The sequence below is a fragment of the Artemia sp. Qi Xiang Cuo genome, chromosome 15 (assembly GCF_049724085.1).
Source record: "Artemia sp. Qi Xiang Cuo chromosome 15, ASM4972408v1, whole genome shotgun sequence".
Lineage (NCBI taxonomy): Eukaryota > Metazoa > Arthropoda > Branchiopoda > Anostraca > Artemiidae > Artemia > Artemia sp. Qi Xiang Cuo.
In genome coordinates, this window is record NC_142808.1 from 56723381 (window position 1) to 56736020 (window position 12640).

General features: G+C 36.2%; 1 protein-coding gene across 1 annotated transcript in view; it reads left to right on the forward strand.

Moving 5' to 3' along the window:
- The first annotated feature begins 2395 nt into the window (after window positions 1–2395).
- Window positions 2396–12640, forward strand: part of LOC148943889 (eukaryotic translation initiation factor 3 subunit G-like) — a 46755-nt gene continuing 36510 nt past the window's right edge. Inside the window, exons 1-2 of the mRNA XM_089101795.1 lie at window positions 2396–2527; window positions 7747–7787. Of these exons, the coding sequence (XP_088957921.1) occupies window positions 2511–2527; window positions 7747–7787 (58 nt within the window). The 5' untranslated portion in view covers window positions 2396–2510. The remainder of the gene's footprint in view (window positions 2528–7746; window positions 7788–12640) is intronic.

The following is a 12640-nucleotide window of genomic DNA, read 5'->3' on the forward strand; positions in this document are numbered from 1 at the left end:
AGAAAATTGCTATCTCAAAATTTTGATTGGATGCGTGTGAAGAAATTATGGGTGTGAGAGAGGGGTTAGTTGCCCTCCAATCACTTCCGACTATTTAAAAGGGCACTAACCCTTTCAATTCCCAATCGAATGAGCCCTTTTTAAAGTTTCTATGACATCGTTTTCTATATCAACCTTATACGACTCAGGGCATAACTTACAACCCTTGACCTCAGGGCTGTGAGGGGGTTTGTCATCCTGAAAGACATAATTTCCAGACCTTTCAATTACTTTGAACAAAATGGCTATCTCAAATTTGTTATTGGATCGATTATTAAAAAGGGCAGTAGCCATTTTAATTTCCAGTCAAATGAGTCTTTTTTGAAGTTTCTACGACAACGCTTTCTATAAAAACCGTATATGCCCCCAGGGCATAACTTACAACCATTGCCATGAGGGCTGTGGGGAAGTGTCCTCCTCAAAACAATTTCTATGTGTAAATCAACTAGGCTGAACAAAATGGCTATCTCAAAATTATGATTGGATGTGTTTGGGGAAATAGTGGGCATGGAAGGAAGGAAATGGTGAAATGTAAAAAGCGACGAAGACCACACTTCCTTTCCATCATAAACAATAAGTAGAACAACAGGGAAATTTTTATACAAGACAGTGGAACGCAACTTTGACAAACCCCTCTTTTACCATGTGACTGTGGCCATTTTTATGTTGGTAGAAGCCATCAAAATTCAGAAAAACGCTTACAACAACACAAAGATGACATAACTAAAGCTTTCAATTCTAAAAGCACAAATATTTCCTTTGATTCTGCTGTAAGCAGTCACATATATGATAACCCTAGTCATAAAATGCTTTTTGAAGAAACTTGCCTTATTAGCAAAGATTTAGACATGAAACAAGTTGTTGGTGAGGCGATTGAAATAAAAATCAAAATAAACATTAATATTTCTTCAAATAGAGATTTGGGGGAATATTCGCTTAATGCCCTATACACAAACTTAATTAAAAATGATTTAACTAATTATATTAAAAAAACAGTAAATAACTCCACTTAATCTATTACGAATAGACCATCTAGACTGGCTGCCAAGAAGGTGAGGTAAGCTTTAAAAGCTTGTCTGTAAGTATTTTTATTCCATTTGAATGAATTGTTCTCTGTCCACTTTGCTTGGTGTACCAGTCCTGGTTGAACTTCCTTGAAGTAATGATGTTAGGGCTGTTTAAGAAAATTGAAAAAAAAACTCTTTTCATTTTAATGATTGAATTTTAATGTAAGTTTCTTTTATATGGTTTTTATTCTCTTCGTTTGTTTTGCTGAGGACGGCTCTTGGATATAGGGTCGAAATATTCATTTAAAGTTGCGTTCCACTGTCTTGTATAAAAATTTCCCTGGTATTCTACTTATTGTTTATAATGGTGAAATGGAGGGCGTGGAAGGAAAGTTGTTAGTTGCCTTCCAATCCCTTTCGACTATTAAAAAGGGCACAATCCACTCTAATTTCCAATCAAATGAGCCCTTTTTGAAGTTTCTACGACAAATCCTTCGATACAAAGTGGCTTGGTCTAAGACAAAGAGCCCCCCCCCCCTCAAAAGAATATAATACATTGTGCCAACATCGTTCTTTACTTAGGCAGCTCTATTGTGTTGCCTATGATCAAATGAATATTATATTGTTCGATTTGAAATTACTTAATTTGTAATAATTACTTAATTTGGCATAAATGATTTTGTACGTTGTCGGTTTTTGCTCCTCTTTTTACTTTCATTAGGACAAATGGCTCGCCTCCCCCTACTGCCTGTTGACTTTAAAATTTTTTTTTTATTCAGATGGAGGCTAATTTTCATTGATTTTTACTAAAAAAGTGAAAATAAGTCCATCGATGTAAAGATAATTTATCTCTTTTTTGACAACTTCGCGCTTATTGCAGTAAAAGTCAGGACTCCCACATTTTTTGCAATCTAACTAGTTAATGGTACGTTTACACATTGCGGAAATCCGTCCGTTTCTGTTCGAACTATGGCTAAAATAACGCTGCGTTTTAAGGCAAAGATTTCAAATTATTGCAACAGCATGGCCTATGTTCTTACCCTCTTTTGAAAGCTGTTGAACAATAGAGTCTCAAATGACACCGTTTTGTTTTCTTATAGCCTGGGTGCATAGGATCATAAAAGCCTGGTGTAGCCTTGAACCAAGTTATAAGATGGTGTAGTTTTTGATAATCCATACTCATGATTTTATTCATTTAAAAATCTTGCCAAGATTCCTTCCTGATTTGACCAAAACGTTGTGGAAAGCTAGAGATTTTTTCTAGCACAAAAACGGACGGAATTTCCGCACGGATTGCTAAATCCGCATGAATTTTCGCAATGTGTAAACGAACCATAAGTTTTTACCCGAAATCAAATGAATATTAGATTGTTGAACTAGCAACCGTGATTATTGAAGAACCTCAACAGAATTTCCACACTGTCTTATTGAATATTTTTGAATTTTCTTACTTGTTAGCAGAAAATGCCCGTTCCTGAAGAGTAAGTACTGGTGTATCTTAAGTTTAAAACTTATTTCTTGAAATGTGGTATGTATTTTTTGTTGAACCAATTTCTTGCCTCTTGGCATAGGCCTAGATGGCTTATGCTTCACTTCTAGTGTGAAATAACCCATACCAATTGCAAATTTCAGGTATTTTTCTTAAGCTTTGATTTTTTTTATTCAGAAAGAAACATGTTAAGAAAATAATTTGGTAAAGTTCTACAAAATCACATTATTGAGTTAGGACAAAAGTGAATACACCATTCAATGCCTTTTGGTCAATATATACCAAGTCATATTATTGAGTTAGGACTAAAGTGAATACACCATTTGATGCCTTTTTTTATGCTGATTATGAATATAATAGCATAAGCATTTCTATTGGAAATGAATTTCAGCCCCCCCTCTATCGGCCAATTCCGGTTTAGGTTTGTTATCGCCTTTATCGGGGGGGGGGGCTGAAATTCATTTCCGCTAGAAATGCTTATTATATTTGTAATCAGCATATAAAAAGCATTGAATGGTGCATTCACTTTATTACTACTACTAACAACTCATCACAGCACCAAGCCACCTGCAGCCAACACAGCTACGCACACTCCTCCTCCACCCCAATCAATTCAAAGCCTCCCTTTTTACACCTGCCCACAAAGTTCCCATTTCCTTTAAATCTTTCTTTATGACGTCCTCCCACCCCAGACAGGGACGACCTGCTTTCCATTTAGCCCTAGATGGTTGGCCGAAAAGAACAATCTTCGGCAATCTGTCATCCTTCATCTACACAACATGCCCTAACCACCTCAACCTTTCTCTCATTATAGACCTAGAAAGCAGTATTGAACCACATTTTTCATATAGCCTATTGTTTGTAATACAGTCAGTCAGCCGGGTACCCAGAACAATCCTTAAGCATTGAAACTCAATAATATGATTTGGTATATATTGACCTGCCTTTTTTTATGCTGATTATGAATATAATAAGCATTTCTATCGGAAATGAATTTCAACCCCCCCTATATAGGCCAATTCAGGGTTAGGTTAGGTATAGCCTATATAGGTGGGGGGGGGCTGAAATTCATTTCCGATAGAAATGCTTATTATATTCGTAATCAGCATAAAAAAAGGCATTGAATGGTGTATTCACTTTATTCCTAACTCAACAATATGATTTCATAGAACTTTACCAATAATTCTTAAGTCATAATAGGCTTATGCAGAAAATTTGAAGTTAGAACAAGTTTGAAGGCACTTCTGGTATTTGCTACTTTATTCCACTATATTTGCCTTATTGTGCAAATATATAGCCCAAAATATATATTTCACATGTGTTTTTTCTGTGTCTTGATTGTGTCATTCTTTTTTCAACTAGTGAACCTGTTAGCTAAATTGAATCAGGCACTGATGATATTAAGAAATATAAAAACACCTAGGAAATATGTAATTTGGGCTATATTTTAAACATAAGGGGTGGGTAAAGTATAGTAGAAGATCCTTCAAAATGTGTTAACTTAGCTATATTTTCTTTCTACTTGTTATTTATCAACATTTTTTCTTCTCAATAGCCCCAATTCTAGCCTTACACCCTATTTTCACCCTTGTAGTTTTCCTAAGCTAATATTGCTTAAGAAAATATTTTGTTGTTTATCAAGGACACAAAGGCTATGAACTATCTTTGTTTCACTGATGTACAACCAATAATTGTTTATTTGACAGTTCCTCTTTATATATTTGTTTTTCTTTGTAGTAGAAGACTGCACTGTAAACTGTATGCATTAACATAATAAAGAAATAACACAAACATGATTGCACATGTTGTATACCAAAAAAGCATTTCAACCAACTTCAGGAACATAGAAATAAAAAAGGCAGCCATATTCAGCAATAGAATTCAGTGTTTCCATGCACAGAATTCAACTGAGACCATTTTTATAGATAGGGTATCTAAGGTAACAAAGGAAAACCCAACATGGTAAACAAAGGAAAAACCTACAGCAATGCAGTTAGAATATGCTGGATATAGGGTACCACAATGATTTTCTGCAACAAATAGGTAATACCAGGGATGAAAAGAATAACTTAGGAGTTAAAAACTGTGTATAAATTGCAAAGGCCCTTTTAATTATATTTTTCTTTATTGGAGAAATTTTTACCACTTGTTATCCTTAGCCTCTGAACTGCTTTATTTATCAGCAGTGAACAAGCAGAAGCAAGCATGGGCGCCCCCCTGGCTGAATGATGCTGCTTTATTTTTATATTTTTGTTCTGAGATTTCTATTATATAGCATTAAAAGTGCCAATTACACAAGGTTTGCCCCCCCCCCACTGGAATTCAGCTTATTGGCACCCATGGAAGCAAGGTAGCACCCAATCAAAATTCCCAGCTTTTTTGCTAAGGAAGAGCAGTGGCATAAATTAGGGGATAGGCACTTGCCCCCCTCCCCACCCTAGTTTTGTTTTATATTTTCATCAAAAATGGATTTTTTGGTATTCTCATTTAAATAAAAAAAACACTAACCCCCCCCCCTAATTTCTGTAAGTTGATACCACTGAGGTAGAGATGTATTTGTAGATCTAAAGTGGCTACTTGACAAGAATTATTGAAACAAATAAAGTCATACATTGAAGGGATAATTGACTGGTAACAAAGCAAGACACAACCCATGATAAGCTGATCTACAATAACACCTTGAAAATAACAGAGTCCATGGACATTTAAATATCCTAGGGGATTGAAAAACTTCCTGATGTAGTTTTACCCACAGGAATGCAGTTTGAAAGCTCACCTTTCAATTTTACTCAAACTTTAACACTAGAATGCCAATACAACCAAACTGACTGATCAGTTTATTTATTGCATATAAGGCAAGCTAATATAGGGTACAAGACTGAACAATAATATAAAAAATTTCAGAAGTAACCTCTATTAGGAACTAGCATACCTCTTTTTGTCATAGCCAAGTGGTTAGTACCCCAGAATTGAAATGTTGAGGTCAGGGGTTCAAGTCCTGGTGTTGCTGGTTATTTGGTTTGGAATGGGGGTCAATGGTGTGACTCTGTAAGCTCTGTCAGAATCAACTCAGCTTTAAATGTCTACCTGGAGAATTCCAGGGGAGAAACACAGGATGTATTAGAGGACCCCCCCCCCCTCCAACCATGCATTGCACTCCTGACTAAAGGCATTGCATCAGGAGATTGGTACCTGCACAGTGTGCACATGGTCAACCTGCAAAATAGTACTTTTTTTTCATAAAACATAACAGTTTGGTGAGTATGGGAGAAACCAGACCTACCACTGAACCAGTTTGTGTGTGTCATAAGTGTGGCTTGAGTTAATTTTTATAGTAATAATTGTTCAAAACACAAGACAGCAATTTGTCTATTTCCTTGCTTGAGGATAGGACTAATATGGCCAACTAAAATGCTATCTGGTACAACATATTGAGCTAAACCTACATGGAACACTGGTTGTAGATGACATGTTGGAGTTGAGCAATTGAACAAAGAATAATTACTACAAATGCTAACCTTGTTGATATCAAGTGAAATTTTCTGATAAACAATTGTAGCTTTGCAAGAAATATCCCTTGGAGGGTGGAACTACCAGTATTAAAAACAGATAAGATATTTATTTCAAAGATTTCAGTATCACAAATTCTGAAGGGCCAAATTTGAATCTTGCATTAAAAATTATTGTAAAGAAAACCCCCCACAAAACTGGCAAAAAGTGCCAAAAAAATGAAAAACAAATAATCATTTGTCAGTCAATGATTAATCTGGGAATTGTCAATTAAATAGATAAAAACTGGTCAAACTATTAAAATAAATGCATATAAAAAAGTTCAAAGGGACACTAATCAGAACTAAAACTGGCAGATAAATACAAAAACATCGTCATCACCACTATCAAATAAAAAAAGAGGAACTAGTGGAATATTTTGTTTTTTTCTGTAATGAAGAGGACAAAGGTTTTTTCCTATCTGAACCAGCAAATGAGGGATAAGATAGGAATGGGCTCCAAAACAGATCAAGGTAGCCAGAACATGGATAGGGAGTTATATTTGGGAAAAATGCAAGGCGCTGTTATTGCACTTGTTGCAAATTGAAGGCACAACATAGCTTTTGTATACTCAAGTGTTTCCAGCCTAATTTTTCTTAGAAGCAGAGAGTATGGCACATTGCTTTCTTTGAAAACTATTCACAGGGCTATTTTTGGATGAATTCTATTTTTTTTTTCTTATTCTTTGAGGGAGATACCAAACTGGATAAGCATATTTAAGATGCAAGCAGACAAAGGAAGTATAAATCATTAAGGAATAGGAATAGGGGGTGCTAAATTTATTTAAGAGCTTAACAAAAGAGATAAGACATATTAGCTCTATAGATGGTACTTTTAACATGGATATCCCACTTTAAATTAGAAGAAATTGTGACACCAAGTAATTTAAAGAAGGACAAAGGAATTTCTAAATATAATTATTTAACTGCTTTTTATAAAAGTTTTAACTGTCAGTAAGGAATTGGAAGTTTTACAATCTGATGGTCAATGCCAATTTATTTGTAATTAACAATAACAACAGAATCAATCAATGATATGGTCTTTGTGATCACAGTATCTGCCACAGGCTTATATCCAACTCTACTGGGAGGCAATTCTGACTGAAAAGGGTATTTATTTGAATTAAGATGGATATCACTAGCTTTGATCCAACCAAGATTCTTAGGATTAAGGTTTTTTAAGGGTGATCCAATTCTACAGCAAATGCAGTAAATGAGGCAATATCATGGCATGTTTAACCAGGGTATAGATTTATATGAGGTTTAATTTGCAATCTTTTGATTGAATAATGATAAGATGAAAGAATATAAGAAGACTTAGGAGTGAATTCCCTACCCAAGATTTGTCCAGGGTATTCCTGAGCCAGAAATAATTGGGGTTTAAAATATGTTTTTTTTTTATGTTCTTGACGTCCCAAAAATTTGCTTATCCCCCTAGTCCCTCTCCCAGTGGGCCTGGTCTTTTTACAAGTATGATTCAATATAATTGCAATTTTCTGTAGTTCCTTGACAGAAAAAAACACTTGTTGGGTTGTATGTGTTCTAAAGAGCTAACTGAGTATTGTCCTACAAGGACAATAGTCCTTGTAAGACAATGAATACATTGTCCAATAAGTGTACTACATGTTCTCTATTCTTTTCTAAACTATTTTTTTTTCTTTAGAGTCACTCCAAGCTGGGCAGAAGATATTGAGCAAGAAGAAGGTATGGTGAATTTATTACTAAAAAAGAAGTGGGATTTATTTCCAGTATTCAATTGACCAAGCAGAAAAAAAACATATCACATTGTATTTCATTGATTAATGACTAGCAAAACAGGTGCACCTAAAAGCAGTCAAGTGCTTTTAGGGAGGGGGAGAATTCACTGTTCCAGAAAAATGCATATTTTGTCTCAAAGTTTTGAGAATTTTGAAAATTTACTTTTGCCTAGTTTTGTTTTAAGATTTATTTTGATATTTCATCTGCATTGTTTATTGTGCTTGATTTTGTTTCTTTGCTTGAAATTTTTTGATGAAAGAAATATTAAAACTCAAAACAAGTAAAGATTATTCTCTATGCAGTGGAGTGAGCCACTCCATTCTTTAAAGTTAAATTGAAAGTATGACCAATATCAGTTATCTTTAGTATGCTTAGTCTTTAGTGTAAAGAACAGAGTGCTTAGATTGTAGATGTAGATTAGATTGTTAGATTAGATGGTAGTCGCAGCCACAGGAAGTATAGCCTAGTTTATGTTTATTTCAAGTTTCTGTATCAGTCTGAAGTTTCAATAGAAAAAACTTGCTTTTCAAGATTTAATATCTCTCCATTTTAATATTGTATTTACCAATGTCCTAACATATAAGGAGGCTCTTGTCCCCACAGCCTTTTCCTCTCTCTGCTGAAGTTCAACTTTGGCCCAACAGTGTTTAAAAAAGGAAAATCACTAGAAAAGCAAATTGAACTGAACTATTTTTCTTGGGAGGGGGAAGAGGTCTAAAATTCTAGGAGTGATTAAAGAACAGCATAACCCACCTGACAGTAAAGATATTTAAGCGTTTTGAATTTAAGCCCATTTGGCCCATATGTTTACAAATATATAGCAGAAAAACAAGGTTCTTGATAGTGTAGATATAGTACATAGAGATGTGTTATGCAGTCTTTGAGCTAAACATATATCTTTGATTTATATGTTTCATAATCTCATAACATAGCTGGTTTCTAATGCTTCCAATGAAGTAAATACACTCTGAAATTGTATGACTGTTGTAGTGCAGTAAGGGGGGGGTATGGTATTTTCCCCGGCAGAAAATACCCCCCCCCCCCCCGCCGCGGAAAATATGCCCCCCCCCTGGAAAATACCCCCTATGGAAAATAAGTCTTTCCAAGTTTGAGAATTTTATTTGAGTTTTATTTTTTTAATTTCCACAGGGGGAAGGAGTCTAGTGACAGAATATATGGGAAATATATTATTTGGGCTATATATTTGCATATAAGGGGGGGGGGGTGTAAAGTATTTGGATACTTTGAAGTCAAAAGAAAATAATTCTTTCTTCATAATATGCAGAATAATTGTACCTACTTTACCCCCCCCCCCCCAGCAGACCCGTTATATTTTACCCCCCCTCCTAATGTGCAAATCTATAGGCCAAATTTATTTCTAAAGTAACAAAGAAACTAACAAAAAAACTGGTGTTCTCTCGAATTTTCCTCAATATAAACTTGAGTGAGTGGCACATATTGCACAAGTACCAAAATTCCTCCCCCTTACGGAAATTAAAAAATAAAACTCAAATAAAATTCTCAAATTTGGAAAGCCTTATTTTCCATAGGGGGGGGGGATTTTCCGCGGGGGGGGGGGGTAAACGCCTAGAACCCAAAAAATACCAGGCAGGGCTCTTGCAGAAATGTGACTAGTGGGTCAACTAGATGAATGTTTCTTACTTTTTAACAGTTTAATTTAAAAGTAATAGCCTATTTATCTTTTTGTTTTGGGCATGACTACCATACTTGCTACTTGATACCCAAAATTCAGCATCTATTATAATCCCACTCCTGTTGTTTAACTATATTAATGCTCATGAACTACATCCCCTTCTCCCAATGGTTAGTCCTAGTTATACCTATTAACAGCAAGACAGTGGTACCAATACATATTTAATTTTTATTCTTGTTGGGGAATTGAAGGCCCTGGTTAGTCCGTCAACTCATAGTAGTAATTGTGATAGGCAGATCATGCTTTACATTGCCTATGGAGGTGAAGCATTCCATCAGTTAAGTAAAGTTTGGATATTCTATAAATATTTCCAGAAGCTATAGCTTTGTAATAGCAATAGCAACTGTGCTGACATATTGATGCAAGTCAGGGAGTTTGCCAGATGTTTCTGAGAATTGGCAGCCTAGCTTTGAAAGCAACTGTTTAAAGGAATGATTAGTTGGGTTGCTGGGATAAATAATGCTCATATTAGGGCCAACACCAAGTAACTAAAAATGAAAAATATAATCTGGCTTAGCTGGTGGTTTTGCTGGGAGCATATGACTTGCATGGGACAAGAAGGAGGCATAACCCAAACTCTTACTTCTAATGAATTTTGTTTATTTCTAGTTTGGTTTGTATATTCAATTTAAGCTTTATTTGTTTTAAGATTTATTTATTTATATATATTAGTACGTATTGTATGTTTGTTTGTTATGATTGTTCATTTAATTTCTGTTCATTTATTCTTTAATAGTAGTTCATGGTTGTTTTGATTTTGAGTTACTGTAGGTTTCTATTTCTTCTCATCTTAGTTCTAATATGACCTTTAGTCTGGGGGGGGCATGGAGGGAGGGCCAAGAATCAGTTTTCATGATTTATCATTGGTCATTTTTGGTTTGGGGGGGGGAGGGGTATTGGGGCATGGAGGATTAGGGGTCAGCTCCCATAAGTTTTGGAATAAAATATTGTTAATAAAGTTGCTGTATGTTCATTTTTGGGGGGAGGGATCAGGCCATGGAACACTGGAAGGACAAGGGGTCAGCTCCCTTAAGTTTTGGAATAAAATATCATTAATAAGTTTTTGAGTGGGGGTCGGGGTTGGCCTTATCTGATCTTTTGACTGTTTTAAAAATCCTCGCATAAAAATTTTATATGCCCCTGGGGTATAATTTACAACACTTGCCCCCAGACTCTGAGGGGTTGTGAGAACCCTGGATTTTTTATTACATGATCTTTGGTCTATTTTGGACAAAATGAATATCTCAAAATTCAACTGGGCGTATTTGGGGAAAAGAGGGCTAGTGGGGGGGGGCAGCTGCCATCATATCACTTTTGACTCTCAAAAAGGGAACTAGAAATTTCAATTTCTAGTCATTTGAGTCTCCTCCAAAGTTTACCTCTGCCATAAAAACCTTATATGCCCCTGATGCATAAGTTACAACCCTTCCCCCAGGCTCTGGGGGGGGGGGGTATGTTGACCCCAAAGTTTTGTTATCAGATCATCAGACAATTTCAAACAAATAGCTATCTCAAAATTTTGATTGAATAAATTTGAAGAAAAGAGGGTTTTTGTGAAGGGGGGGATGCCCTCCAACCACTTTTGACTCTTAAAAAGGTAACTAGAACTATCAATTTCCAATCACATGAGCCACCCTTGAAGTTTATACAAGCACCCCTTACATAAAAACCTCCTATCCCCCAGGGTATAACTTACAACACTTGCCCCTGGGCTCTGCATGACTGTGTAAGGCATTTGACAATCAAATCATTCCAGTTAATTTGGCTCTGAGGGGCTTTGTCGACCCCAGAGTTTTTGTTATTTGATTTTTAAACTATTTTGAACAAAATGGCTATCTCAAAATTTTGATCAGATACATTTGGGGAAAAGGGCCTTGGAGGGGGGGGGGGTGCTATTTGTCCTCCTATCACTTTTGACTCTTAAAAGGGGCACTAGAAATTCCGATTTACAATCGGATGAGCCACCTCCGAAGTTTATACTACCATCCCTTCCATAAAAACCTTAAATGGTCCAAGGGCATAAATTACAACACTTGCCCCCGGGTTCTGGGAGGGAGGGCTGTGTTATCCCTGGAGTTTTTGTTATATGATCTTTGATATATTTTGAACAAAATGACTATATTAAAAATTTGATTGGACGTATTTGGGGACGCTAGTTGCCATTGGATCACTTGTTACTCTTAAAAATGGAACTTATGCTTTGAATTTAATTTCTAATTATTTGAGTCCCCTCCGAAGTTTATATGACCACCTATGCCCCCAGGGCGTAAGTTACAACCCTTTCCCCGGGCTCGGGGGGGGGGGGGTATGTTGACCCTGAAGTTTTTGTCATCTGGTTGTTGGACTATTTCAAACAAAATGGAAATCTCAAAATTTTGATTGGATGCATTTTGGGAAAAGAGGTTGTGTGGGTAGATGCACTCTGATCACATTTGATGACTTTTATGCCCCTAGGGCATAGCTTACAACACTTTTTCCCCGGGCTCTGGGGGGGGTTTCGCCCCCAGAGTTTTGTTATTTGATCTTTAAACTATTTTGAACAAAGCGCTATTTCAAAATTTTGATTGGATGCATTTGGGGAAAAGTGGGCGTCTGGGGGGGGGGGGGTAGATGCCCTCCGATCACTTTTGAATCTTAAAAAGGTAACTAGAACTTTCAATTTCTAATCAAATGAGCCACCTCTGAAGTTTATACGACCACACCTTACATAAAAAATGTATATACTCCAGTGGCATAACTTAAAACACTTGCCCCAGGCTCTAGGGGTTATGTCGACCCCGTAGTTTTTGTTATCTAATGTTTGAACTATTTTTAACAAAATTGCCTTCTCAAAATTTTTTGTCGAATGGGTTTGGGGGAAAAGGTCGTGGGGGGGGGGGGGGGTTCTTATTGCCCACTGATCTCTTTTGAGTCTTAAAAAGTGAATTAGAACTTTCAGTTTACAACCAAATGAGCCCATGGGCGCCCATAAGGGGGGCAGAGGGAGTTAGGGGCGCCCTCCTGGCTGAATGATGCTGCCTTATTTTTATATTTTTGTCCTGAGATTTCTATTATATAGCATTAAAAGTGCCAATTAGACGAGGTT